The 27574-nt window shown below is 53.7% G+C and overlaps 3 protein-coding genes across 3 annotated transcripts in view; 2 read left to right on the top strand and 1 right to left on the bottom strand.

Annotated features, from left to right (window-relative positions):
- Positions 1-9387: 9387 nt before the first annotated feature.
- Positions 9388-11099, top strand: LOC133224328 (C-C motif chemokine 4 homolog). The gene is made up of 3 exons (XM_061375759.1): positions 9388-9654; positions 9905-10019; positions 10493-11099. The coding sequence occupies exons 1-3, from the start codon at positions 9582-9584 to the stop codon at positions 10584-10586; spliced, it is 282 nt and encodes a 93-aa protein (XP_061231743.1). The 5' UTR covers positions 9388-9581; the 3' UTR covers positions 10587-11099.
- Positions 11100-11895: 796 nt separating this feature from the next.
- LOC133224302 (E3 ubiquitin-protein ligase TRIM39-like) lies at positions 11896-16816 on the top strand. The gene is made up of 6 exons (XM_061375716.1): positions 11896-12361; positions 12779-12874; positions 14213-14443; positions 14568-14590; positions 15165-15277; positions 15837-16816. Exons 1-6 carry the CDS (start codon positions 11924-11926, stop codon positions 16406-16408), a joined length of 1473 nt encoding a protein of 490 aa, XP_061231700.1. The 5' UTR covers positions 11896-11923; the 3' UTR covers positions 16409-16816.
- Positions 16817-22910: 6094 nt separating this feature from the next.
- The window catches only part of LOC133224314 (C-C motif chemokine 4 homolog), a 67067-nt gene continuing 62403 nt past the window's right edge, over positions 22911-27574 (bottom strand). The window contains exons 2-4 of the mRNA XM_061375743.1: positions 24038-24148; positions 23639-23753; positions 22911-23325 (exon numbers count right to left, since the gene is read on the bottom strand). Coding sequence (XP_061231727.1) covers positions 23238-23325; positions 23639-23753; positions 24038-24107 — 273 coding nt within the window. The 5' untranslated portion in view covers positions 24108-24148 and the 3' untranslated portion in view covers positions 22911-23237. The remainder of the gene's footprint in view (positions 23326-23638; positions 23754-24037; positions 24149-27574) is intronic.

Here is a 27574-nt window from a genome sequence, read left to right as displayed (position 1 = left end):
CCCGCGCCATTGGCCCGCCCACCTGCCACTCACGTGCGGGCGCGCCCCGCCGACACCGCCTCTGCCACGTGGCTCCGCCCTCCGTCCGCCCCCTCGCTCTTATTGGTCACCAGCACTGCCACTCGGGGGTGAGCCCCCGGGAGCGCCAGCCCGGAGCCAGCTCACGTGACCTGTGCCAAGCTCACTGGCGCGCTCAGACGCCGCTCAACACCAGCTCCCGCCCCTAAAGGACAGGCCCGCGCTGGCCTGGCCTGGGCCCCGCCCGCAGCCGGGCTCCGCTCCCCTCGGTCCGGTCGGGCCCGGCCCATCCCATCGCGCTGTGACGGGAGGGCACTGCCCCTGCCGCTCGTACGCGCCTGCCCCGCAGCGGGGTTTCGGGCGGAGCTGCCGGGCCGGTGGGGCCGAGGCTCCTCTGGGGGGGTCTCAGGGACGTCCGGCTCAGCCCCGGGACTGAGCGAGCCCCTTGGGGCTCGGGGCGTGCGGTGCGGCTGGAGCCTGCCCGGGTGTGGCCTCGAGGGTCCTACAGCCCCGACGTGCGGCCTGCGCGGCTCTCGCTGTGCTCAGGCCCTGCCATGGATCCCGACCTGGTCCGGCCCCGCAGTGGGATGCGGCAGCGCTGCTCCGCAGCCTGCCCAGGGCAGCTCATCCTTCCATCGCCCTGCCGCCTTCTTGCCTCCCCCCGGGCTCGGGACCCCGTGTGTACCGTGAGGGCTGAGCTGCGCTCCTAGCATTGCTTCACGTATGGGTGGATTCACGGAACCACTGACCGGTTTAGGTTGCAAAGGACCTTAAAGCTTACCTGGTTCCAACCCCTGCCACGGGCAGGGACACCTTCCACTAGAGCAGGTTTCTGCAAGTCCCGTCCAACCTGGCCTCGAGTAGTCTGGGGCTTTGCAGCCCTGCCTGAGCCAGGGAGGAGGTGAGCAGGAGGCCCTTCTGGGCTGTTGGTGTGGACAGGGTGGGCGGCAGCCTGTGGGGAGTTGAGTTGGCCTTCCTCTTTCGTGTCATCCAGGCTGTGGATGAGACACTGGTGTGGTGTGCAGTCAGGCAGACTGCAGCAAGGAGGATGGGGCATTTCTCTGGTACCACTGGCAGAGGCGAAAATTGGTTACACATGTTTGAAAAACAGGAAAGAGAAGCAGGAGAAGGTTTTTGCTTCCCCTGAGCAGCTGGCAGATCGATGCTAAGCTGTGCTTTTGCATAAGCTGATTCTCTGGTCCCTTTACTCAGCAGAGCTCTGGGCTGGGACCTTATCTCTGCCTTCTTTCAACTCAGTGAATTGCTAGCCGTGCCAGCTCCTGTAGTTCTGACCAGGAACCTCATCCTTCTCACTGGGACCTTTGCCAGAACTTGGAACATTTCTGCAAGATTCAGAAAAATCAGTGCATTTGCAAAGAGACTGAAAACTCTCTGGGTCTGCTCCCAGTTAGTGATGGCAAAAGGGCTGGGCTGTGCTCCTGCATCCTTAAAGCAGGTCATACAAAACCAGTGGCCGTGCCAGCACTGGTGGGGAACATCTGTGCAGAACCACTCTCCCTGCTGCTGCTAGGGTTGATGGGGCAACCTGGGAGGGATTGCTGAGCATGTGGGCTGTCAGGAGCCCTTGTGCAAGCCATTAAATCATTCTCTGTACATAACTCACTTCTGTGGCTTTATTTCAGTCAAAACATTTGCCACGCCAGCCCCACTAATAGCTGTGCTGGGGTTATCAGGTGCATGGCTGACGGGAAACAGGCTCCACTGTGCAGCGAGGCCACCTCCAGCTTGTCTTGTCTCCCTGGCTGCCTTCTCTCTAATGTACTTTCTGGAAACCTGCCCCCTCCGTTGGGGTTGGTCCCAGAGGAGGTTTAATGGATTTAATCCAGCCACTATTGCAGCAAGGTGATTAATAATTGAAAAAAATGAAGTCATTGCCAAATGGAGATGGAGGTGAGAAAGAACAGAGGAGGGCATTTGATGGAGGACAGCAAGTCCTTGTCATCTGCTTCCCATAACTCTACCCGGCTCAAAGCCTCCTGCTCCTGCAGAGGGACGGAGCAGGGATGCTCAAAGCCTCCCTTTTCAGGGTGCAGGCCTGGATCTGAGGAGAGCTGGACCTCTGCCCCAGGGCAAGGGATCACTGGGCTGAGACCTGTGTTAGCTTTCTCCCTTGCTGAAGAGCAGAGCCACATCCTCTTCCTCCACAGCCAGGGTGTTTTGAGCCTGGGCTGGGCAACTGAGAGACTCCTCTTGCCTGGGCAGGAGTGGAGGAAGGTGGCTGGTTGTGGAGCAGCTGTTTCTACACAGGGGCTGTGACAGGATGGAGCTGGGATCCAGCCTACAAGTCAGAGCACCCTGGGCTGGCTCAATCCCTGCAGTGGCTCTGTGGGGTTGTGCCTTGGGGCTCTGGCCCAGGCTCAGCTGCTCTGCAGGGATTTGGGGGACTGCTTTCCAGTGGAAGAGGTTGTCTTGTTTTGAGGCAGGAGATAACGCTCTGGGAGGGGAGAAGGTACCGGGCTGCCCCTCTAACCAGGTCCCATGGGGAGATGAGAGGGAAGGGCTAACAGTGAGCAGGGTGGAGGGAAAGCAGGTTGGGCACAGCTCCTCTCACTCTGCAGATCCTTTCTGGAAGCCATGGCTGGCTTTGCCCCAACAAAAAGGGCTAACTTTTGGCATTCAGCTGCACGAGGGGAGCAGGGTGTTGCCTTACCTTCCACCACTGCAGCCTCAGCCCCCGAGGGAGGTGGGGGCCCCCAGGAAGGATGCACAGCTCTCCTCAGACCAGGTCTTGTTTGAAAAGGATCAAAATCACCACAGATCCAAGTCAGTTTGTGTCTTGGTAGTAGTTGTGTAACTTTCATCTGCTCAGGTGCTCTGTCCTTGCTCGTGTCTAAGAGGCTGGACTGCAACCTGGAAGCAAAGGGTGAGCGGAGAGCCTGTCACGGGGGTGTCTGGTCTACGTGGGGACAGGCACTGTCGTTCCCAGTGCCACCCACCTGCTGCAGATGCTTTCCCATTTTGGGGGCAGGAGTCCTTGGCTTGGGCCATGGAGCATGGTCACCTTCCTTGCTTTCAGTAGCGACTTGGGTTTCTGCACTTGAGTTATCTTCTGCAGGACGGAGACCACAGGTATGGTGTCTGCTGGAGGATAGAGAGGATGCTGTGACCCCTCTCTCCTTCCCTTCGGGACACCAAGTGATACCCATCAGGCACTGTCTCTGGTGGGGCTGGTCCTTGCTGCTCGCTCCCATCCTCCCTCTCTGCCAGGAGATTATGTCTTAGCTTGGCCTCAACTCAAGGGAGCTGCCAGAAGAGGGGAAGAGGTGGGACGAGGGAGGCTGAAGGGGCTGCAGGGGCTGTGGGCCACAGTCAGGGCGGAGGGATGCTCCTTTCCCAGGGTGGGGGGCTGGAGGCCCCCTCTCCAACCCCTATCCCCAAGCAGAGCTGGGAGAGTCCCAGGGTGCTGCTGCAGCCCTCCTTACCCTCCCATAGCCTGGCTCAGGCTCAGGGCGAGCACAGATCCCCCTTGTTTCAGCAAGAAAATAGAGGCACAGAGAGTGCCACAGTCCTCCTCTGTTACCCAGCTGGCTGCTCAGAGCACACAGGCACAGGGCTCTGTGCAAAGATCTTGCTCTCTTTTACCTTCGGGAGGTTGAGCTCCCAAGTGGATCCCCTCCAGTCACCCTTTTAGGCACCCCAGGGCATAATCCTCGGAGCCCACCCAAGCAGATGAGGTGCCCGTGGAGGACAGGTCTCCTGGAAAGCCATGCAGGCGGAGGGCAGTGTGAAGCCCTCCTCAGCTGCAGTCCTGCAGCCACAAATACAACCCTGCCCTGGTGACAGGGCTGTTCGCTCAGACCCTGAAACAAAAACATCTGATGAGCCAGCATGCCGCTCTGGTGCTGGGGGCGGGCAGGGTCTGGGGTACAAGGGGTTGCCCGGACCCAAAGGAGGGTCTCTGGCAAAGCAAAGAGCACCCGGGGCAGCACATCGCACTGGGAGTAGTGTGCATGGGGGTGGAGGGGTGGGGTGTGGGGAGATTTTCATCGTTGGATCCCATTTTTTTGAATGCTCTGGACAAACCAGCTGCTGCTGCTGAGTCCTTCTCTGCTGCTGCCAAAAAGCCCCAGAGCTGCTACATGGGGCAAAGGGAATGGGCAGGAGAGCTCTGGAGGCAAAGCAGCTGCTCGACAGGGGACTGGGAGAGGGTCCTGGAGGGATCTGCTTAGTGAAGGAGCATGAGGGTCCATGGGGCCCTTGTCTCTGTCCTGGGAGAGGTCTCCTGCTTGCTGGGGTTCACAAGAAGGGATGTAACCCCACAGCATCACCAGGTATGTGCTCCGCACTGAAGCCTCGGCAACTGCCTCTGCTTGTCCAAGAATTCAAAAGCAAAGCTGAGCGCAGCTTGCAGCCAGATCTGCAGGAGAAGACCTGAACCCAACCGGGACCTTGGGCCAGTGCGGCAGTGGTGGCTGTGCAGCAGAGGAGCTCTCTCCGGAGCACTGTTTGGAGGTGGGAAGTGTTTGCCATCTGCTGGAGAGGTTCCCCACTGCCCCAGCCCCGCTCACAGCCCTGGGTGACCCTGGGCACAGCTGCCTGCGTCAGAAGCAGGAAAGCAGCACCTTTCCAGGTGGGAATAGCTGGTCTTTCCCACGGTAGGACACCCAAGCTTGCTTTGCTTTTATGTTATGAGGCAGCCTTGGGCTGCCAGGATGTGATGATCACTGAGGAAAGGTTTTCTGGGTATGACTTGGGGTGTGCAGGGTTGGGTGTAGGACCCCTGTGCTTGCTGCGGAAGAGCATGGGTAGGGAGTGAGGCAGGGGCTGCAGGAAGGGCTGTGAATCATAGAACAGTTAGGGTTGGAAAGGACCTTAAGATTATCCAGTTCCAAATCCCTGCCATGGGCAGGGACATGTCACACTAGACCAAGTCACCCAAGGCTCTGTCCAACCTAGCCTTGAACACTGCCAGGGATGGAGCATTTACCACTTATCTGGGCAACCCATTCCAGTGCCTCACCACCCTCACAGTAAAGAACTTCTTCCTTATATCTAACCTGAACTTCCCCTGTTTAAGTTTGAACCCATTTCCCCTTGTCCTATTGCTACAGTCCGTGATGAAGAGTCCTTCTCCAGCATCCTTGTAGGCCCCCTTCAGATATTAAAAGGATCTGGAGGGCCAGTCTACCCCATCTTGCCTTTACAGTATGGGCATATCCCAGCACTGACCAGTGCTCTGGGGAGCATTGCGTTTGCTTTCTTGATCCCTAAAACCCCACGGCCTGACTTCCCGGCACCACGTGTCCCTCCAGCAGAAGCCAACAGGAGGCAGACTTCTCCAGCGCAGTGTTCCACGCAGCACCCAGCACCCAGCACCGTCCGGCGCTGGGCATCTCCAACCAATATCCACGTTTTCCTCTTCCTTCGTCTGAGCCCCAGCTGCCGTAGCTGAACCAGTCAGGCAGTGCCATAGCTCCAGGCAGGTTGGTGCTCAGGACTGAGGGCACCTCCAAGAAGACAAAGGAAGCCTGTGTCTGGCCTTAGGGGTACTACCATGTTCCTGTGAGGGCCACATCCTGACACGGCAGCTGGCCACTTCTGCAGGCTCTTGTCCAAAAGTGAGGCTTTTCTAAGCCCCCGAGATTTGTCTTGGCAATGGAACAAACTGCAGCAGTGTATTTCTGCCTTGCTGTGTGCTTAGAAACTGTTGGTGTCTTTCTGCTGACATTTACTAAAAATGTCCATCTGGAGGCATATTATGATGCATAAGTTTCAGTCCAGGGATTTCAATGCAATTTCACAAACTTCTCTATAGACCTCACAGTCCTGTAGGACCAGTCGTCCTGGGGAATCAAACACAAACAGTCCCAGAGCATGTACACTAAGGAAGGGTCCATTTTGCCCAGCCTTGGTACCTCCAGATGTGGCTACATACAACAGACCCCTTGAAGAAAGAGCCAATATTTGTGCTGCCTCCCACAGGTGCTCTCCCAGCCTCCAACCATTCTCATTCCACAAATCTTGAGCTTATCTCTATGAAATCCAAGCCTTGACTCAGACACATGGAAATTTCCTTGTGATCACCCCATCCCTTGGCAAGGAGCTCCTCGCATGAAGAGCTGTTGCCTTGTGTTCATTTTGAACCAGGCCCTTGCCAGCTTTATTTGATGGTCCGTGGTTCTCACTCTGTGAGAAACAGTGCATAATCAATCGCTATGTGCCACTCTTTCCAGGCCCCTCATCATTTTGCAGACTTCACTTCCTGGAAAGTCTTGATCCCTCTGGAAAACTCCTCTTTTCATCTGAGATTTTGCTTGTCTGTCTTGGAGCCTCACCCTATGATTGCTGACTTCCCTCCGTCATTCTTATTCTATTTCCAGCTGATTTGGGCCCAGTTAAAAACAACATTTCCCCCATCAGGGATCTGGCAGCTCCCAGGGCACTGTGACAATGTGATCCCCCAGCCATGACTCAGGGCTGGTTGGTGGAGCCTGCTGCCTTCAGGGCTAAAAAAAGATGTCCTCCTGCATCCCAAATCTGTTCTGGTGATGGATTTAAAGATACCATGTGTGGTTTCTATCAAAAGCTGAAACACACCATAAGGGAGAGGTTTTAGAGACTCCATAAATAGCTCCTGTTTAGGATGTAGGATATGGAGGAGGTTTCACAAATCAAAATATTTAGAGATTTGCATTATTTGTCTTAGCAGAAAGGGGCAGCTAAGACTGAAATACAAAATCTTCCTTCAAGGAAAACAGTGAATAGGGGGAATAACAGAGGTGTCAAAACCTCCAAAAATTCCTTTTGCGATGAATGGAAGCAGAAAACACAGCCCAGCATATCTCAAAGGAGAAAGAATTCATTGAAAGTGTTCAGGCACATTTATATTCCTGATGGAAAATATTGATTTTTCAGAATGAATCTTGACATTTCCATCAAACCCATATTTGAATATTGCAAGAACATCCAGAACATTCAGCTAAAAGCAGCTCCAAGCTGGGCTGTGTTGGTGTGAGCTGCATCAGTGAGGGTGTCCCGAGCCTGTTCTCCTCCTCTCAGTTTTATTCTGGTCTCTGTGTGGAGATGTGTAACAGGAACGCTAAGATTGCTCTGAGCAGGGGATGTGTGCAAATATTGGGTCTGAACGCACTGATAGGAATGGCAGGAGCAGGGGAATGGAAGTGGTGGACATCGGTGGCACCTCAGTTAGCAGGTCACCAACTGCATTGCGATCACCTCGCCTCAGCTTGATCTCAAGCTCATCCCTTTCCATGTGGTTTCCCAGTCTGGCAGTGGGATCTGTCTCAAAGCCTGTTTCTAGCACCCCCACCCTCAGTCTGCCATCTGCTGCCTCAGGCAGGGGTGCTGGTCTGTTACCTTGGCCATCAAGCTGCCATGTCTCTTGTCTCAGGCAGCACAGCCATGGCTGGGACAGCCCATGGAGACAGGGGTGTGCATGGGTGCAGGGTGAGGGGAATTGCTGTTGGTGCGTGGCTGAACTGGGTAAGGGTTGGAAGGGAGTGGCTGCATCTGCCGCCCCACATCCTGGAAGCACAAATGCACACGTGTTGCAGGAAGAGCTGGAGCAAGGAGGCAGAGTGCAGAGGTGCCGTGGGTTTGGGATCATGGCTCAGGGGTTGGAACTGGGTGAGCTTTAATGTCCTTTCCAACACAAACCAGTCTGGGATTCTATGGTTATAGAGCAGTCAGGATCCCAGATGAATCTGAAGAGCCTCAGCTGTTCAGAATGGGGTACCATAAGATACCTCTGTCACGGGCAAGTAAAACCTCAGCCTTGATTTGGGCTGTCTTAATTCAGTCTGTGAGTTTAACCCTGTGTATGATCTGGGATAGCAGCAATCCCATCAGTAGGGAGAGATGCAGAAAAGCAACTGGCTATGCTAAATCCTTCACTGGTGCAATGGCAAAGCTGGGCACTGTGCAACAATGGCTGCAGAGGATGCGGGAGGCTGCCTTCTTGCTCTGTGATAGGAGGTGCCTGTTCCTGCTAAGGAAGCATCTTTCCCAAAGCCTTGCTGGCAGTGGGTGCCCTGGGATCCCAGGGCTCTGCAGGCTCATCCAGGCTCCCAGCTCCATGGCAGCAAGGCACCCACGTGTGTGTGGTCTCACCCTGGTTCAGTTTTGCTTATGCGTAGTAACAGTGTTGTAGTGAAACAAAAGGCTCTGTGTAAACAGGATCCTGCACTGCCACCTGGGCCACTCTTCCTGTCGAGTCTGGCTCACTTTTTCAATCAGTCTACTGAGACATGGTGATGGTATGTCCTTGGGAGTCCCAGGCTGGAATCAGCTCTCCTTCAGCTGCTCCAGGGAATCTCTTCTCTTCTACTTCCTCCTCTGGGTTCCTACAGGGCCACCACTTTTGGCAGCGGTTTCACTTTTGTAATCATCCTCCTCCATAGAGGAGTTAGATCCCTTTCTTCATTGGACCATCATGAAAGGCAGCCTGCTTGTTTGGCTTTCCCTCTGCAGCTGTGGTTGCCCAGGCCTGGACACATTCACTAACATCATGAAGATCTTGCTCTTCCTCTTACTCTCCTGAAACTTCATCCACCAGCCTTTGCCCAGAAGCCAGCAGAGCCCTTCTTTAGGGATTCAGCATTTGATAAGTGTTTTATCTGCCAGTGCAGTGACACCATTCCCATCCCAAACATGAGCTAAACCAGCAAATCTCTTCTCTATGTGTCTGTGGCTGCTGGGGAAATGACAAAGTAGGTCAGGAGAGGGTCGATTCTACACTCCTGGAACCAAATAATCATCTAAGCCAACTCTGCTGTGCCAGCACTGTAATGGGCTTCTAGAGCTCTTTATAAACACTAATGGCCGATTCTCATGTCCATGGGTAACAGAGTGCTCTTTTAGCTGTCACTGATGTTTATGAAACTGCAATGTAGCAACAGAACCAGTTTCCTAATGACTCGCTGCAACTGATAATCAAGGACAGAAGAGGAGCCCAGACCTGGGAGGGTACCATGCTGTACCCTCTGCTCTGCATGTTCACATACTGATGGCCTTCTGGATCCCATGGAGAAAGTCTGCACCTCCTTGGGGCAGTGCTGCAAGCAGGGCAGACTCATGCACTCTCCGAGCTCCAGTTGCTGTGGGAGAAGTGAATTGCCCTAAGTTTGTCTGTGATGTAGATATTCTAGGAAACACAGTGGGTAGCAGCCACAGCCATCCTCCACCCATTGCCATCATGTCACTTCTGGGTAAGAGGGTCATCTACTTATCTTCTGAATTGTGCCTTCTAGGTTCTCTACAGAGTCCTTTGGTCAGGAGTAACAGGAAGAGAGGTCATATCCTGTTCTCTGTCATTTTGTGGTATCACATCATTATATGATATGGCACATCGGGCACTGCTGTTATTGGGGCTCTGGGTACTTCACAAGAACCTCTGACACAGCACTTTTTCCACTGTGTCATGTCTTTCAGCAATGTTTCTGGTGTGTTTCCGTCCTTGCTCACTGTCTCTATAAATGCGCTGAACCCAGGAATCCCACATCAGGCACAGCAAGACCTGCAGCAGTCTGGCCTGACTCCTATAATTTATCAACTCCTACGGTTTATCTCCACCCAACAGGAGCATGAAGACCTCCACAGCTGCCCTTGCTGTACTCCTTGTGGCTGTCCTCTGCTATCAGGTCTCCTCTTCTCCAGGTGAGTCCAAGCTCTTCTCCAAGGAGCTCTCTTTTCTACTCTTTCTGTGCCATATAAAGTTTAGTAATGCTTGACAGCTTTCTCTTCCAAGCATGTCTTGCTACTCCTTGGCTTCCTGAGGGAAGGGTGGTGAACCTGTGGTGGGAACAGCACTGCCTGCAGCAGGGACCCTCTGGTCTTCTGACCCTGCTTCTCCCCACTGCCGCTTTTCCCAGTCTGGTTTCATCACAAAGCTCAAATTCTCTTCCAGGCGCTGTCAAGTTTAGTCGTTCCTGCTGCCACCAGTATGTAACCAAGGAAGTTCCCTTGCACCGCGTGGTGGCGTATGAATATGCGGGCAGGCACTGCCACCTGCCAGCCGTGATGTGAGTAGATCTCCTGCCCAAATACTGGCCACCCTGCTCCACTTGAAGGGTGACAGTGCCAGGAACCTGCACAAGTCCTAGCAAGGGAATACACCAGGCTGGGTTCTCCCATGCTAGAACAGCCTGGAGATACCTCAGAGGCCAATCCCACATCCCAGGCAGCCAGTTTCTGGACCTCCCTATTGGATTTGAGTCAAAAGAGCTTTTGCTGACCACCCCTGTCATGCCCAGATAGTGGGACCCAGCCAGGATGGTGTCCTGCCTGGACTAGGCAGGCGAGGACAAACGGGCTTAAGTGGCAGGGAGCAGATTCCCTGTAATGACATGAAGCCAACCCCCTAGCCCATATTTCCCTGGGATTCTGCAGCTATAGAAGTGTCCGGTTTGCTGGAGTTCATGGGTGGCAAGGAGCAGGCAGTTCCCCTCTTCTCCTCCTCCCCTGCCCTATCCTTTCACTGGATTTCCTTCTGCAGATTTATCACACGGCAAGGCAAGGTCTGTGGCAGACCTGGTGATAAGTGGGTCCAGGACATCTTGAATAACCACAACAATGCAGGCAGTGGATAAGCAACACCCTGCTTCCTCCAAGCATCACCTCAGCAAGGACCTACTCTCATGGGCACCTCTGAGACACATCCCTGTTTTCTTATTACTCATGAATTTGGCAGACTATTTAATACAGTGGTCAGCTCTTTTATTTAAGCTTATGCAAAAGCAATTTTAATTTATTTGGCATTTCTGTGGAACTTTTCATTCTAATGTATTGACTGTGTTGAAGCTATTTTTGTATAATAAAAAGGAGCAAAACCTCCAGTGGCTCTCAGAATGCTTTGCAGTGACTGTGCTGGGCAGTGGAGGCTGGGAGCAGGTACAGGTTGACACTAGGTGGGTCTGTGGGGCAGTGTGATGGCTCCTGGCTGTACAACCCCCAGTCACGGTGGAGCACTGCTCCTCCTGCCTGCTCCTGGCAGGTCTGTGAGCATCTCCCTGTGCTTCGTACCCCTTGCCTGCCCTATGGCCAAACTTGCAGCTCTCAGGTGGGTGGGTGTCATGGGAGATGTTTTGGTGTTGTGCACTGAGCTCAGCCAGTGCCTTTAGACAGCTTGTGAGCATGCAGCGGGCAGGCAGCACTAAGGGCAGAGGGTTAGGGTTAGGGTTAGGGTTAGGAAGGGCAGAGGGCAGGCAGCAGTAAGGGCAGAGGGCAGGTGGCAGTAAGGGCAGAGGGCAGGCAGCAGTAAGGGCAGAGGGCAGGTGGCAGTAAGGGCAGAGGGCAGGCAGCAGTAAGGGCAGAGGGCAGGCAGCAGTAAGGGCAGAGGGCAGACAGCAGTAAGGGCAGAGGGCAGGCGGCAGTAAGGGCAGAGGGCAGGCAGCAGTAAGGGCAGAGGGCAGGCGGCAGTGAGGGCAGAGGGCAGGCAGCAGGAAGGGCAGAGGGCAGTTGGCAGTGAGGGCAGAGGGCAGACAGCAGTAAGGGCAGAGGGCAGTTGGCAGTGAGGGCAGATGGCAGTTGGCAGTGAGGGCAGTTGGCAGGCAGCAGGAAGGGCAGTGAGCAGGCAATGGCGGGGCTGTCATCGACACCATGGGTGCTCGGCTCAGCACTCCGTGAACACCGTCCCTTCTGCCACCCAGTGCCTGCGCACGGGCTATTTCTGGCGCTTCCCAATTTATCACACTCTCCCGCTCCGTTTCTCTTTCCCTGGACCCATGGGGCCGGAGGAGCCCCAGCGTTCCGGGCTGGCCGCAGCTGTCGCTGCCACGCTCCTCCCCCAGCCGTGGAGGAGGCCTCGGTGGCGGGTGCCACACGGCAGCCAGGCCACTGCTCCCTGGCGCTGCCGGCTCGCCAGCAGCCCACCAACCGCGCCGACCGTGGCGGGAGGGAAGCACCTGGCAAGGCCACAGAGGCCACGATGGCGCTGGCGGGGGCCCTGGAGCGGCTGCAGGAGGAGGCCATCTGCCCCATCTGCCTGGAGTACATGAGCGAGCCCGTCAGCATTGACTGCGGGCACAACTTCTGCCGGGGCTGCATCGCCAAGCACTGCCAGGAGAAGGGTCTCTGGGCGGACGGGCCCTTCTCCTGCCCACAGTGCCGGGCCTCCTGCCACCGCAGCGGCTTCCGACCCAACAGGCAGCTGGCCAACATCGTGGAGAGCATTCGGCAGCTGGGGCTGCGGGGCGGGCAGGGGACGGAGCCGGTGGCAGGGACCCCGCTCTGCCCCCAGCACGACGAGCGCCTCAAGTTCTTCTGCGAGGAGGATGAGGAGGCCATCTGCGTGGTGTGCCGGGAGTCCCTGCACCACCGCCTGCACACCGTCTACCCCATTGAGGAGGCCGCGCAGGTCTACAAGGTAGGGGAGGTTGGGGATCCCCATCATGCTCCGATGGACCCTGGGCACAGGGGGATCAGCTGCCAGGACCCCACTGCCCCATTCCCTACAGCCCTGGCAGCACTGCCAGGACAGCAGAGGAGGGGTGGCAGAAACGGTCACCTTGGTGGAGTGGTGCAGAGCTACTGGCACCCAAACCCCGTGTCCCAGCATCCCAGTAACACTCCTGGCAGCACTGAGGGGGGCAGTCACTTTGCTCTCCAAAACCTACACAGTAAGAAAAACATGGGGAAAACCCGAGGAGCACAGAGAGGGTTAATGCTGGGCGCGGAGTGAGGAGCGCAGCTGCTGGGTTTCGGTGCCAGGGCCTGGCTGGCACCAGGACAGGAGCCAGGCTGTGGGTGCTGCTGGGGCTGAGCCCGTCTCTGTGCTTTCCAGGTCAAACTCCAGAAATCCTTGGAGCATCTTTCAAAGGAAGCGGAGGACGTTAGGAAGCGTGAGTCGGCAGAAAGGATGAAGACCCAGGAGTGCAAGGCACGTGTCTGGCTTAAGCCTTACAGAAGTGACCTTGTGCAACTGTAGAAAGATTCAAGAGGAAAGAAGTGCTTTGTGAAGGGCAGCTGCCCCGAACCCACAGGGTTAAACTAACGGACACTGGCTGTTTTGTATTTGCCCTTTGTTTTACAGTGTGTGCATGAGTTAGAAGCCAGGCATGAGCCACAAAGTGAGCTTTGCTCCACAGCAGTAGGAACTATTTTCGTTAAGGAAAAGAAAAGCTGAATTACTGCACCTCTGCCGGACTCCAAAGCAGCCCAGGGAAAGCAGACACCAGCAAAACAGCTGCGTTTCACATCCCTCCAGGAGCAGGGAAGTGAAAGTAACTGCAGAAAAGGAAGCACGGGACCAAGTTGCCCAGCTCTGAGCTGGAGCTGATGATTAATCAGATTAAACTGGTTTCTCCAGTTATCTGCTCAGCCCTGCTGCCTGCCCACAGCCTGGCCAAGCTCTGTGGTGTCCCCCTTGGGTCTGAGATGGGGCCGGGGATGGAGGCAGTGGATGAGCCATGTCACTATCCCCTGTTCACCCGAGCCAGGGTGTCCCTTGTGAGAGGTGGGGGGGAAGTGGCTGTGACCATCCTTGCTTATCAAACCTCTGTGACTCAGGTCCAAGAAATCATGTGCTTGGACAGAAAAATAAATGCAGTTCAGCATCCTTTCACTTACCTCCTGCAGTCTGAGGTTCCATGACCCTCGCTATCTGCAGCATGTTTTCCTGGTGCTTTGGGTTTTGAGCCAATTTATCGGGTTGAGAAGAAAATCCCTAACGCACCAGCAAACCATGCCTGTTGCTGTTTCCCCACCCTGGCCTGTACTGGGACACCCTGGCTCGCCCTTTCCATCCCTCCCCATCCCTGGGGCTTCTTCCACCTCTATCCCTTTGGAAAGAGGTTAACAACCCTTGGTTACCTTGTTTCCCTTGGTTAGCAGCCGAGTCTTTTTCCAGCCTTTCTTCTGGGCTGCCCAAGCAGTGGCTGTGTCAGGATATAGCTAGAGGTACAGGTTGTACCACATCTAATACAAACCAACCCTGATAGCATCCCCTTGCACCCCAATAGACCCCAGTGCTGCATCAAGTCAGTTACACACCTGATGTCCAGCTGAGCAGAAATGCCCTGGACAGTCCTACTGCTGATAAACTGAGTCTGTGGAGTGGGAGCTCAGCACTCGGCCTCTGGCTGTTTTTTGACTAAATGCACTTAACAGAAAAATGTGGTGGTTTCCCAGGGTCTGACGCTGTGCTGGAGCATCCGGCCCCATCCTGTCTGCTGGCTAATATTGCCTGTCTTCACCCCATGTTTCTTCCTATCACAAGGAGACAGTGAAGAAAAAGCGAGAGAGGATTGTGAGTGAGTTCGGGAAGCTGCATCGGCTGCTGGCCGATGAGGAGAAGCTGCTGCTCCAGAAGCTGGAGGAGGAGGAGAAGAGGATTCTGCTGTTGATCAATGAAAACCTGGCCAGGCTGGTGGAGCAGAAGTGCTTGCTGGAGGAGCTGATCCTGGAGATAAGGGAGAAGATCCATCAGCCAGCTGATGGGCTGCTCAAGGTCAGGCTATGCCACCAGCCCCACTAACTGCCTTTGCTGTCTGGGTTGGTGGCCAGGGTCAGACTGACTAGAGGGCACAAGGCTCTGGAGCCACACACCCAGAATGGTTTTTCTCTTTTTCTAGGACATGAAGAACGTCCTGTGCAGGTAGGTACCCATGCTCCTACTGTCCTGGCTGCCCCAGGCAGGGGGGATGCAGAGGGATCGTAGATCCCCAGACTGGCTTGGGTTAAAGTGACCTTAAAAGCTCCTCCAGCTCCAACCCCTGCCATGGGCAGGGACCCCTTCCACTGGAGCAGCTTGCTCCAAGCCCCTGTGTCCAACCTGGCCTTGAACACTGACAAGGATGGGGCGGCCACAGCTTCTCTGGGCACCCTGTGCCAGAGCCTCAGCACCCTCCCAGGGAAGAGCTTCTGCCTAAGAGCTCAGCTCAGTCTCCCCTCGGGCAGGTTCAAGCCATTCCCCTTGGCCTGTCCCTACAGGCCCTTGGCCAAAGCCCCTCTCCAGGTTTGTTGTAGCCCCTTTAGGCACTGGAAGCTGCTCAAGCTGGTGGTCACACTTATTAGCCTTGCTGATTAACAAGCAGTTACCCCTAGTGCTCACAGTCAAATAGCTGAAGGGAGAGATGCATCTGTGCAACGGAAAGGCATTAACCCCCCAGCAGGAGACTGGCAGTGCTGTAGGCTCTGGATAGAGTCCATGGGCATCACTCTCCTTTCAGGTGTGAGGGGGTAACGTTCCCATCCCCCAAGGCTGTGTCTGTGACCCTGAAGGAGGACTACAGCATCCCAGAGCGCTGCCTGGGCATGAGGGACATGCTGAAGAAGTTCAAAGGTAAGGTGGCTGCTTTTGTGCCAGCTCCTGGCACGCCTGGGTCCTGGTTCACCCCCCTTTCCCACCCATACCCTGGGGCTTGGGGAGTTTTTGTCAACAAGCTTTGTCCAACTGGCCCCTCTTTATTTACTGGTGAGTTCAGGCTGGTTTCATGGAGGGGAGACCTTCCTCCTTCTGCTCTTGGATGGGTTGTGAGGCGACCCTGAAGTCTAGGAGGTCACTCAGGAGTTTCAGGCTCCGCATTGCCCCCGAGCTCCTGCTGTCAGTGTTGGTTGGTTGTGAAGCTGTGCTGAGGCCAGTGGAGCCATTCTCATTCTATTCCTGCTCTGCAGCTAGATGCCAAATGCTTTGATGTGCTTCATGGTTAGCATGATCTTCTGTGTCGCACTTTGCTGCTGGGCAGCGCTAGGAGCTGTGCAAAACCATGGGCACAAGCAAATAAATGTGGGAGGTGGGAAGATCTGGAAGACCCCCCAGGTCCAAGTTTCAGGCACCTGCTCAGGTGCATGCCTGCAGACCTCTGAAGCCCCATTGTCCTTCCACCCTTCTCTCGCTCCAGTGGATGTGACTCTGGACCCTGAGACGGCGCACCCTGAGCTCACCCTGTCTGATGACTGCAAGAGTGTGCGGCGAGGGAGCAAGAAGCTTCTTCTGTCCCTCTTTGACAACCCCAAGAGGTTCAGCACGGCTCCAGTGGTGCTGGGGAGCCAGGTCTTCTTCTCAGGCCGCTGCTACTGGGAGGTACAGGTGGGAGACAAGCCAGAGTGGGGTTTGGGGCTGTGCAGGGAGTCTGCCAGCCGGAAGGGAAACATCCTCTTCTCCCCTAACAACGGCTACTGGGTGCTGCGGCTGCAAAATGGAGGCAACTATGAGGCCCTCACCTCTCCTGTCTCCCCTCTGACCCTGGCCGTGAGACCCCGGCGCATTGGGATCTTCCTGGACTATGAGGCAGGAGAAATCTCCTTCTACAATGTGAGCGACCGCTCCCATGTTTACACCTTCACTGACAGGTTTTCGGGAAACCTCCGGCCTCTCTTTTTCCTGGGTGCCTTTTTGGGGGGCAGGAATGCAGAGCCCTTGGTGATCTCTTGGGTCAGGGACACACAAGGGACTGGGTGCATCATCCTGTGACAGCAGCTGCTCTGGTTTTGGGCAGGGAGCTGGGAGCTCAATCACCTCCTCCTGCGCGCAGGCCAGCACCAGGGAAATACCTGTGTGCCTTGGTGTGTGTCCTGGCAGGGTCCCTGTGTGCTCCTGGCTGCTGGGGATGACCTGACAAGTGTGACACTGCCATGTGCCTGACACACGCCATGTGCCTGACACCAGCCATGTGCCATGCCTGTGCTGGGAAGGACATTTTGCACTGGGGACATACCACAACCCTTGGTGCTGCCGATGGGGACAGGGGAGCCCCCTGACCACCCTGCTGCTTGTGTCATGGGCTGATGGAAGAGGTATGCACGCAACCTAATGTGTAGTGCTGATTTTAGTGTGAATTATTGTGGAACAAGGCAATAAAGGGTTGATGTGGAGAGCCTCTGCAATGAGCAGTGTGGTTTTCTGGCACTTCCATCTGTGGTTGTTACCCCCAGCTAATCTGCAATGTCTCAGAGGGCAAAGGGTGCTGCTGGATCTGGTCCTGCCCAGCCTAAAGAGGGTCCTCAAGAGATCCTGATGTGGCATCAGTGAGACACTGCACTGAGACGGGCACCCACCCAGAAAGAATTTGGTAGCAGCAGCTGCCTGTGTAGTTGGCCATGCTTCAGCATCGAGTCACAGAACCATGGAATGATTTGTGTTGGAAGGTACCTTAAAGCTCACACAGTTCTACTCCCCTGCCACGGGCAGGGACACCTAGAGCAGGTTGCTCCAAGCTCTGTCCAGCCTGGCCTTGAACACTGCCAGGGATGGGCCAAGGCCTTTGGTGAAGGTGAGGGGCCATCTGTGTGGGTGTGGGTGGTTGCTGGGCTGCTCTCTCTCGTCCCACAGTGGGGTGATAACCTCCAGGTCTGGTAGCTCCAACTCCTCCACCTCCGCTCACAAAGCCACAAGGGTGGGAAATCTCTAGGTGTGGGAAGTGCTGCGCTGCTGACCCCAGGACAGGGACACTACAGGGGCTGCAAAACTCTGGGAAAGGAAAATAACCCGTTTCTGCTGATGTCTCCAAATTCGCCATTGATCTCTCCTTCCCCTGAGACATCCCCTGGACCATCCCTTCTGCTCCAGGCTGTATTGTTGCCCCAGCCTCTTGCCTCAGTCTGCCACCGTGTTTCCAGAGGAAAAGCTCTCAGGTTCTTAAGCTCCTCTGTGGCATCAGCCAGTTCTAGTCATCTAAACCAAAGTGCTGTGGTACACAGGGCCAGGAGACAGAGACACTGCCTGGGGGTAGGTGGGGTGGAGGCAATGCCAGCAGCTGTGTCCTGCCCCCTGGAGCTCACCCTTCAGACAGAAATAATGAATCTGCTTAATTTAAAGAGTTTAATTCAAATGAAATGAGACCTGATAAAGCATGGTCTTAAATGCTCAGCACGATTTCTCTGGGGATGTCCTGGGTGGTGCTTTAGGAGTATCCCAGTGAGAAATGATTCTAGACCTGAGAAAGCAGCTCCTCTCACCTTGAGTTTCATTGCATTTTGGAGAGTCTCACCCCTCCACCTTCAGCTGCAGGCTCTTTATTTTGGAGGCTGTGTGGCAGGGAGAAGAGACCAGCTAGAAGTCCCAGGTTTGCCATGTCCCAGGAAGGAGAAAGGCAATGGGTCTTGGTGGGCTCTGCAGCCCATTGATCTCCATGGAGATCTTACAGGGGGAGTTTATGGAGCCTGGGGAGATGAGAAAGGGCATGAACCTGGAGATCTTGTCAGAGGGCTGGAACCAGAGGCACTGGAGGGTGGGAGTGGTGAGGACAGCCAGGAACCTGTTGTGAAAGGTGACAGTTGGGAAGGGACAGCCTAATTGTCACTGTCCAGAAAGCACGAGCAATCTGACTGTGGCAAGCTGACAGATGAGTGGCATCTGCTGTGGCACCAGGGGGGTGAAGAATGTTTCCAAAGAGGTGCGAGGAAGTGCAATATTTCAGAGATCTTGCAAATGGGAAGAAATGAAAGAGCAGGAAGGATATGAAATCACCCCAGTGCAGCATCGGAGGCATTCCTAGAAATCGTGAATCTGCCTCTCTCAAGAAGAGTAAAGGCTGAAAGCATGAGATAGCTCTGAATAGGCTATGAAAATTTCTGTCTTGCTCTCCACATCACGTGCAACTAAGATGCTGCCCAGGGCCGGTACCAGTCTGCTCTGAGATACCCAGTCTGAGTGGTAATGGGCATCTAGAGAAAAGCCAGCAGCTGGCTTTTAGAGCTCCCTGGTGACTTAAAGCTAAGTTGCTCCTAAAGCTATTTGCAAACAAGTTTTCTGTTTAAGTCAGGCCAAGTTGAACTGGCCCCTGTACTTGGTGGAAGTGCATTTACTGCCTGGCTCTGGCCCTTATGCAGATCCTACCCAGCAAGGACCAGGTCCTGCTTGGACCACTCACCTCTGCCATGAGGGAGATCTGCATGGCACAGCATGGTCTGACCCAGGCATGTGGATCTTTCTGCAAGTGCTCCTGCTCCCCAGATACCCGGCAAGCTGGTGATGCTCACACAGCCTCATAAGGTTATTTATTGCCAAAGGGGCTGATCTGTATTTGCCAGGATAATCACAGTCACACCATGTCCGTTTGGTTTCTGTATGCTGAAAGGAGGTGGGCACATGCATATGCATATACATATATTTTACAGGGACATTTTTGGTTGATAGTCTCTTGCTCTGGTGAGTCCCAAACTGATCTGCTCAAGATGTCTGGTGTTACTGAAGGTAACAGTCCCTTGGGATACCATGTCTGGCAGAACAGGCATGGACAGGATCATCAGGGGGATGTTTTTCTGAGCAATCAGTAGACTGATGTCACATTTTTGGGCTGGGGCAGTTTGGTCACCTGGAGGCATGGACAGTGTCCCCTGCAGCAAAATTTATAGACCTGAGGCTTTAGAAATGCACTTTCTCAACAAATATTAGTTTCTTTCTTTCTCTTTTAGAGCAGTGAAAAACGCTTCGTCATCTTGGGGGGATGTGAGCAGTCATTTCTGTCTTTCTAAGAACTGAGCAGAAGTGTTCTTGGTTGCCACTTCTTCCTTCTGCTGGCTGTTATGTGGAAGGTGATGCACAGCACCATTTCTAGCATAATACTTCCGTGTCTTCCTCAGCCCTGGAAGTCTGGAACATATCACTATTTTGAAAAATATTACTTTTGTACGCAGCATGCAAAACCATCCCCTTTTACATGCCTTTTTTTGGACGCTGGCCTCCCAAAAAAAGTATTCCTCATCTTGGTGTCACTGGGAAGAGCTGTTTTGGGTGGCGGACTGAGCCTTGCTCCCTGTAGCAAGCCAGGGCCCTGGTCCCTGGGATAGTGGGGAAGGCACAGAGCTGTAGCTGCTGAGTGCACTGGCATTTTGCCTTCAGGATGTCTAATTCCTCTCTGACAAAAGTGGAGACGTAAAAGCCATCAGCCCATGATCTTTGACTGCCACTAATCCCTGCCTCACTGAGCCCAGCCCAGCTCCTCCTTCCATGCCAGACTGACCTCCGGCTCTCCTGGCTGTCGGTATACCTCAAAAAGCCTACAGACACACTAGGGTGATACAGACAACAAATATATAGAAATGTGCATGTCTATTATGATAATGGTGTTGTTCTTATCATAGTAATGATTTATTTTAGTTCACCGCTTGGCTTTCCCAGGGTTTCATTAAAAATACTTACTTTTATAAACATCGCACAAAATGCTTAGTAAATGCCACACTCTAGTTTCAGGATTGTCATTTAGTAGTTTACAAATTCTGAAACCCTTGACACCATCATTCTTGTCTTAGTCTGAATCTAAAGGAAACCTCCTGTACGCCTCCCTCCTCTTGGGTCCCAGTATCCCCAGTATGTGCAGAGTAATTGCTGGGTGCAGATTTGAGCTCATGGTGACACAGGTACTGCAGACTCCTGACCACTTCCCTGCATTCCTCCTCCTCCTCCTTTGCAGAACATGGTGGCTCTGAAGATCTCTAGGAATGCTTTCTCCATGCACCCACTGCTTGCTGGCTGGCCTTGGAGGCAGCTACTAGCTTGCTCAAAGCTGCTCTCTGCCTTTGCCTTGCTCGTGCAGGCTTCATTCACACCTCGGTGCTGAGGGTGTGGGTTAACAAGAGAGCTGTGCTCCTCACATGCACTTCTCTGAGCTGTCACATGTAGGCGGGTGTAAGATCAAGAAAGACATGAGCAATTCAGGACTCCCTGCAGGCTCCCTGAATAGCAGTGAGGAGTCAGCTGAGGTACCCAGGGTGGGTGTCTGCTGTGGGTGGCTTGAATGTGACCTGGCTTCTTAAGGATTTTGGTTCATGGGGTTGTTTGCAGCAGGCTCAAACAGTACATGCGCTGGGTTGTGGTCCTTGGCTGACACTGCACTGTGTATCCTTCAACAAGAAACGCCAAGGCTGCTCCCACAGGGACAGATGGAGCTTGTACCCAGGAAGAACTGTAGAGGCTCAAGCCATTTTGGGATGACCACGTTGCAGGTCTTCCAATTCCTGTCCTCTGTTCCAGCTGTTCCCTGGAGTGAGGACAGCTCTCGGCACTCACCTTTGTGCCAATCCCAGTCTGTCCAGGGTGAAGGTACATGGCTCTGGCACTCAGATATGGGGCAGGCTGGTACCCAACAACCGAGGTGTCCTTGGTCTCCAGCATGGCCATGATGAGCCTGGCGCCCAGGACAGGCCATGGGGCATGTGGTGCCTGGGGAGTCAGGGCTGTGACCAGACCTACTTCCCTCCTGCAGAAGCAGCTCCTCATCACCAAAGCACAGCTGCCTTCATGGTGATGTCCACCCGAACCTCCTGGCCATCAGCATCTCAGGGAAGGGTGCTCTGGCCCTGCTCACTGGCACAGTTCTCCTTTTAACCTCCTCTTCCCCAGGGGATATTTTAGGCTGGGTGCAGTGAGCACTGCATTGGGATGACTGATCGAGTGCGCATCACCCTGTGGGCTGAGGAGCTGGGGGCTGCAGTTCCTGACTTGACAAGGTGCCCAACATAACTGGTATGCTCCTTGCTCCCTCAAACACCCCCTCATCTGCCTGGTCCCTTCCAGCCACACCTGAGGCTCTGCTCTCTGGATGGCTCCCACCCAGCCTCTACTCTGTGCCTGCTCATCCTCATCCTCTCCAAGGAGCCCCCTTCCTTCAGCTCTGCAGCCCCTAACATATGAAAGATGTGGAGATGCTGGAGCAAGGCCAGAAGAGGCCACAGAGATGCTGCGAGGGCTGGAGCAGCTCTGCTCTGGAGCCAGGCTGAGAGAGCTGGGCTGGGTCAGCCTGGAGAAGAGAAGGCTCCTGAAGGGGAGACCTTAGAGCAGCTCCAGTGCCTAAAGGGGCTGCAGGAAAGCTGGAGAGGGGCTTGGGACAAGGGCCTGTAGGGACAGGCCAAGGGGAATGGCTTGAACCTGCCAGAGGGGAGACTGAGCTGAGCTCTTAGGCAGAAGCTCTTCCCTGTGAGGGTGCTGAGGCGCTGGCACAGGGTGCCCAGAGAAGCTGTGGCTGCCCCATCCCTGGCAGTGCTCAAGGCCGGGTTGGACACAGGGCCTTGGAGCAAGCTGCTCCAGTGGAAGGTTGGAACTGGATGAGCTTTAAGGTCCCTTTCAGCTCCAATCGTTCTATCCTTCTGTTATTCCTTCTCTGCTCCCATGTGTCTCACTGATGTTCATGTTTGTCATCCCAAACTCAGTGGGTGAACACATGAGGTTGAGCTGAGTGCAGGCAGGTCTCTGACTTGAGTCTTCCGTTGAGCTGCCCTAAAGGCACCAGAAGTCCAGGCAGGGGAAGCCCAAACCCTTGTTGTTCATCCAATAGGGTGTGTCCAGAGCTGATCAGAGGAGCTTAAATGCCATCAGTGGTGTGCTCCATCTCCTTCAGCTCCAGCAGGAGACCAGCCCCAGGGCTGTGGTGGACATGTCTCCTTGAAGGGACAGCTTATGCCCTGGGGCTGGGGTCTGGCAGGGTGACTGCAGGGGGTGCTGCATCTCTGGACAGGCAATCCCAGGGTTGGGCAGGTTTCTGAGGCACTGAGACAAAGCACCTTTTCTCCTAAGGGGGCACATCTGCTATAAGTGAGACTTCAACGAAACACAATTTCATCTTGCAGTGAAACGTATTTTTTCCATCCTCAGCTCGGGGAATAGCTGATTCATTTTAGCTGAAGGTCTCAGAAAACTTCTCCTGAAACAGCCAGTGCATTTAATTTCATCCCCTAAAGGTAACATTATAATTAACTATAATGGGGCCAGCAATGGCATTTAACCAGTTGCCAGTAGTCATAATGAGGTAAGCACCTTATAAAAGGAATGAGCCAAGCTACCTGGATGTGATCTATGCCCTTCTCACACCTACTCCTTCGTGTTTTTTCTCTTCCTTTTTTGCAAAACAGGAATGTTCAGACAGTGAAATCCTGTGGGGGTTTTGACAGCATAGGAAAGGGAATAAAGAACATGTTGCCATTATAATAATTTCAGCTATTGTCGTTGCAAAGAATTTCAATAGAGGCAAAGACAGAAATTTTTTAGAAAAATATTTCTTTATTGAAATTTTAATTAAATATTACATCAAAAATTCAATTCATTAAATACAGAAAATATAACCTGTGCATGAGTCTGCATTTTAAAAAAATATATCTTTTAAATAATATTCTTGTTTGTCTGCAATTGAATTATTGCACCTTATCTCTCCCCTATAAAAAAAATAAATAGCAAACCACCAAAGTTACATTCTGGACCATTTTCAGTTTCTCAGCTGTCTTTAAATGCCATGCAAGTGTTTCTGATGGAGCCCGCAGATGGCCGGGGCTCTCTCATCCCAGCAATGGGAGACATGGGTGGCAGGATCTCACTGCAGCTCCAGGTCATTCCTGTACTGCTTGACCCAGTCCTGATCGGGGTCAGCACAGACTTGGCGGCCCTTCTTTGTGATAAACCTGTGGGGTGCAGAGAGGTAAGGTTTTGGTGGGAGGGCGCTGCACTGGGAGGAGCCCTGCCCCAAACCCCGGCTTTCCTGAGAGTCAGCAGAATTTGGGCACGCAGGATGCCGTGCCTATCATGTCAGGCTGTCACCAGTTAGCTTGCAGAGTGGCAGAGCAGGACTGGCCTGAGCCCGTGGACATCTTCTCCCCCCATCCCTCCCATCCCTGGGACCAGCCTCCATCCCTTCTCCTGTGAAAAGGGTCTTTCCCTGGTTGGATCCTCAGCCCAAAGGGAAAGCCCACCACCGCCCAGGAGAAGAGGACTTACACGACTGCTGGCTGGGGGCACTGGCTGCTGGTCTCATAGTACTCTACCACGAAGCTGCGGGGCAGCTGCCGGGACGTGTAGGTGAAGCAGCAGGAGGTTGGTGGGTCGGAGCCAACTGTGAAGGACAAGGATGGCTCTTGTCAGTGACAAGGTCTGGGGAGCATGTGGATTCTTTCCTTTTCTGGGCTCACCCTGAACGGACACTGACAGAGCCCATGCCATGATCTGAACTGTGCCTTTCCCATGGCAGGAGAGACCCAGTGGCCCTGAAGCCCCTGCCAGAGGATGGTCTGACACAGGAAGGGCCCCGGGGATGGAAAAACTGTCAGAAAGCACCCTGTCCCAGCAGTGACATCTCTCCTGTCCCCAGTTAGAGAGGAGGAGGAGAGCTGGACTTACTTGGTGCAGCAGAGGTCTGGTAGCAGAAGGCAGCAATGAGAATGGCAACGGCAGCCACAGAGACCTTCATGTCAGATGAGAAGTGGTGGCTGGAGCTGAAGCAGGCAAGTGGAGCTTGTCAGCCTCTTCTCTGTCTGATGCTGAAACAGCAGCTCCTCAATTTATGGAGTGAGGAGGTCCATGCAGCGGCTTGCGTAGGCACAGTGGAATTTCCACCAGAGGAGAGGCTGCTCGTGGCACAAGTCTTGTGGTGGAACAAAGCAGTAGCCCCAGCCCCGGAAGGGTGAAGCTACCCCCTTGATTCAGTGCCTTTCCAGTGACACAGGATATGAAACAATTACCACTGCTATTTGTGCTGCTTTCATGCATGCTCCTTAGTAAGAAGTTCCCCTATGGAGGTTCCTGCATTTGCCAACAGGCTGCTGTTACCCAACCTGCCCAAGCAGCTTGGAGGTGAGAGTGCACCCTTACAAGGGCTGAAGAGTATAAATGAGATGAGGCCCATTAGGGAGAAAGGGGCTGAGGTGTCCTCTGCTGTGGACTGTTCCCCTCCCACATCTGCACAGCCCATGCTGCCCCAGTAGCAGGAGATTGGAGCTGTCACCAGTGGGGTCCATGACCTGTCTGTGCTTCACATAGTTTGAAGGGACTCAAGGCATGTCCTGCAGCCATGGCAGCACTGCAGGCACCAACATGGATGGAGATATGCATGAAATAAGACTTCCAGAAGCTGAAGCACCAGGGATTTTCACTGGAAAGTAGCTACCAGCCTAAACACAGACTACTGTGGAGGTCTACGAAACCCCTCCCTGTCCCTAAGGAGGAGAGGGAAGGCCTGGCAGAGACATGACGGATGCTCTGGGAAGAGCTGAAGGCTGTCCAGCTGTGAGGAGGTGTTCATAGGAAATCATCTCTTCTCACCAGGAAGAAGATGCATTTCTTGGACATGTCTCTGTGTCACCATTTTCAACACTCCCAGCCATCCAGTAAATAATCCTGTGGTTTCCAAATACCACTCTGGAGCTGCATGGTGTGCACAGCCCACCACCAGCCACATCAGGTTAGCTCCATACAGGTGACCTGCTCTGTTCTGTGTAGGCAGAGGAGTCTGGAGGAGAACACAGTCCTGGCCTTGCACAGGAGAAGTGCCAGAGGTGGCCCATCTTCAAAGAGTCTCCTGTGGGGAGCCATGGTGGTATCTCTGCCCCTCACCGTGCTGGAGCAAATGCCAAGTTGAGCATCACCTTCCTTCCTGGCTACCCTATGGCCCTGTCCATCCTCCGCTTTGCCATTTGCAGAGAGAGGCACGTGGCAGGCTCACCCATCAGTTCAGACCTCACTCTTCGCTCTGCTTGTCAGCTTCCTTGTCCCTAGATATCCTGGAAGGATGCGGAGAGAGCCTGCCTCCGCAGGCAGGGCGCCCAGCCAAGCAGGGGCTGGGAGCACAGGGTCCAGCTGGATCAGGAACCAGCTCTGAGCTTGTGTCAGCTTACTTGGCTCCTCTGCCTGTTGGCCCAGGGAATGTAACTTGCAGATGTATGTAAGAGTGTGGTTTGCCTCTGAGCTGTTCCCTGTGATTGTACCTTCAAGCATTCATGGGTCATGTCTTGACATCTGCCACCTACAGCCATCTGGTCCTGTCCTGCTCCCAAGGCACACGATGTGGGTAGGGCAGGCAGGCAGAATTCCATTTATGGTGCAGAAATGTTCTGATAAAAAATGAGTTTCACTAAACCAGGAAAATTAGTTGGAAACCTGCACTGATTATTCAAATGTTTTCAATAAGGTAATTTTCCATTTCAGGCCACTGAAAACTTCAGTGCCTTTATACCTTTGTCAATAAGCAGATGCCAAATCGATTTGGATTGTCAAAGACCATTTTTTAATTAATAAAACAAAAATAATTCCTTAGTTCAGCTGAGTCAGTTTAGGTTTAGTTCAGCCTAGGTAATGTGAGTTACAGGAGCTGTGTAAAGGCTGAAACTTTCCTACTGCTGAAAGCCAAAATAAAACCCCAAACTCAGGGTGTTTGCTTCCTAGGGGTCTGGGTTTTGCCTAGAAACCTGACAAAGTCCCCCACTCTGCCAGTGCTTTGCAGGCTGGTTGAAGCTGGAGGCTGTACTCATACCAGTGATGCCCTGGGATGTTGCCACGTGTGCCTAAGAAGTGATCCTTACCCGCTCCACCACATTCCAGTCATTATGAAACCAGAAAGTAATTTCTTCAAGCTCTTGCCTCTTTTAGAAAGAGAGGATGTTGCATGTCTCAGATGAAGGAGCATCTAACCTGGAGGGTGCTCTGAGATGTAGAGACAGCCCTGGAAAAGTGGCCAATGTGGGCTGGAGCATCTCAGGGGGAGTTTGGTTCACAGCACAGCAACATGCTGGTCTCAGATGGAAGTTTTCCCACTGTGGTTCCAGGTGTTTCATGGAATGACAGAATCCAGCTCCAACCCCTGCCACGGGCAGGGACCCCTTCCACTGGAGCAGCTTGCTCCAAGCCCCTGTGTCCAACCTGGCCTTGAACACTGCCAGGGATGGGGCAGCCACAGCTTCTCTGGGCACCCTGTGCCAGCGCCTCAGCACCCTCACAGGGAAGAGCTTCTGCCTAAGAGCTCAGCTCAGTCTCCCCTCTTAAATCTCCTCAGGAATCATGGTCAACCTGTGTTCTACCCTTGCTCCTGCCACCAGCCCTCAGTGCTTGTGGTCAGCAGTACAGGCAATGTGAGGCGGTCTGCATGATATTGCATCAATTTACATAGAGAAATATGATGAAGCTTTTCTGCAAACCGCCCTAAAAATCCCAGGAGAAAGTGCTAAGTAAAGCAAATGCCCAAAATAAATTTGGTGATAGCAGAAATAGGGAAATTCTTGATCTTGAATGAAAGGGGAACCCTGCAAAAGACGGTGAGACTGGCTGATGTAAGTTGCTATTGATAGCTGTGTTTAATGACGAGGAGTCAGGATTCAGAAACGGAAGTGCTTAGAAATGTCCTGAGTTCAGAAACTGCATCTAGGCCAAGCTCCAGTTCCCCCTGCAGCAGGGTCTGTGCTGTCCTGCTCTGAGTGTGGGCACTGGTGACTTTCCATCAATGCACAGAAATCTTGCCCCCACCATTCTCGCCGTTTCTGGAGAAACGTTGGAATTCTGTAGGTGATGCCATGGCCCAGAACTGGCTCCAGTGGAACCTGTCCTGTGCCAGTGGCTGGGAAACACAGGTCCACACTGTGCAGGGTGAAGGGAGGTGCGTGGCCATCATGACAGGGTGTGAGCAGGGGCTGGGCACTGCTGGCCATGCTGCATGGGAGACCCCTTCGTGCTCCCTGAAATCGCATCACGCCAGGAGGATGTTTGTGGCCGATAAGAAAAATGTTATCTTGTTAAAGGTTTAATCTGTCTCCAGCAAGGGCTTTTTCTGAAAAACAAATAAAACAACCATAATTCATGAGTGAGCTTTAAGGTCTCTTCCAACCCAAACCACCCTGCGATTCCATGATTCTATGAGAAAAGCCTCCTTGCTTGCTCTGTTAGGATAAA

This window comes from Neopsephotus bourkii, unplaced genomic scaffold (genome assembly GCF_033783945.1).
Source record: "Neopsephotus bourkii isolate Nb327-2 ecotype Australia unplaced genomic scaffold, CSIRO-AGI_Nbou_v1 NB_1675, whole genome shotgun sequence".
NCBI lineage: Eukaryota > Metazoa > Chordata > Aves > Psittaciformes > Psittacidae > Neopsephotus > Neopsephotus bourkii.
Note: the sequence above shows the minus strand (reverse complement) of the source record. Positions and strands in the feature narration are given on the sequence as shown.

Bases quoted from the DNA above. Each gene is read 5' to 3' on its own strand.
- LOC133224328 (XM_061375759.1), top strand. From the start codon at position 9,582: ATGAAGACCTCCACAGCTGCCCTTGCTGTACTCCTTGTGGCTGTCCTC. The intron at 9,655-9,904 runs GTGAGTCCAAGC...ATTCTCTTCCAG, and splicing joins TCAGGTCTCCTCTTCTCCAG to GCGCTGTCAAGTTTAGTCGT. The intron at 10,020-10,492 runs GTGAGTAGATCT...TTCCTTCTGCAG, and splicing joins TGCCACCTGCCAGCCGTGAT to ATTTATCACACGGCAAGGCA.
- LOC133224302 (XM_061375716.1), top strand. From the start codon at position 11,924: ATGGCGCTGGCGGGGGCCCTGGAGCGGCTGCAGGAGGAGGCCATCTGC. The intron at 14,444-14,567 runs GTCAGGCTATGC...CTCTTTTTCTAG, and splicing joins CAGCTGATGGGCTGCTCAAG to GACATGAAGAACGTCCTGTG. The intron at 14,591-15,164 runs GTAGGTACCCAT...CTCTCCTTTCAG, and splicing joins ATGAAGAACGTCCTGTGCAG to GTGTGAGGGGGTAACGTTCC.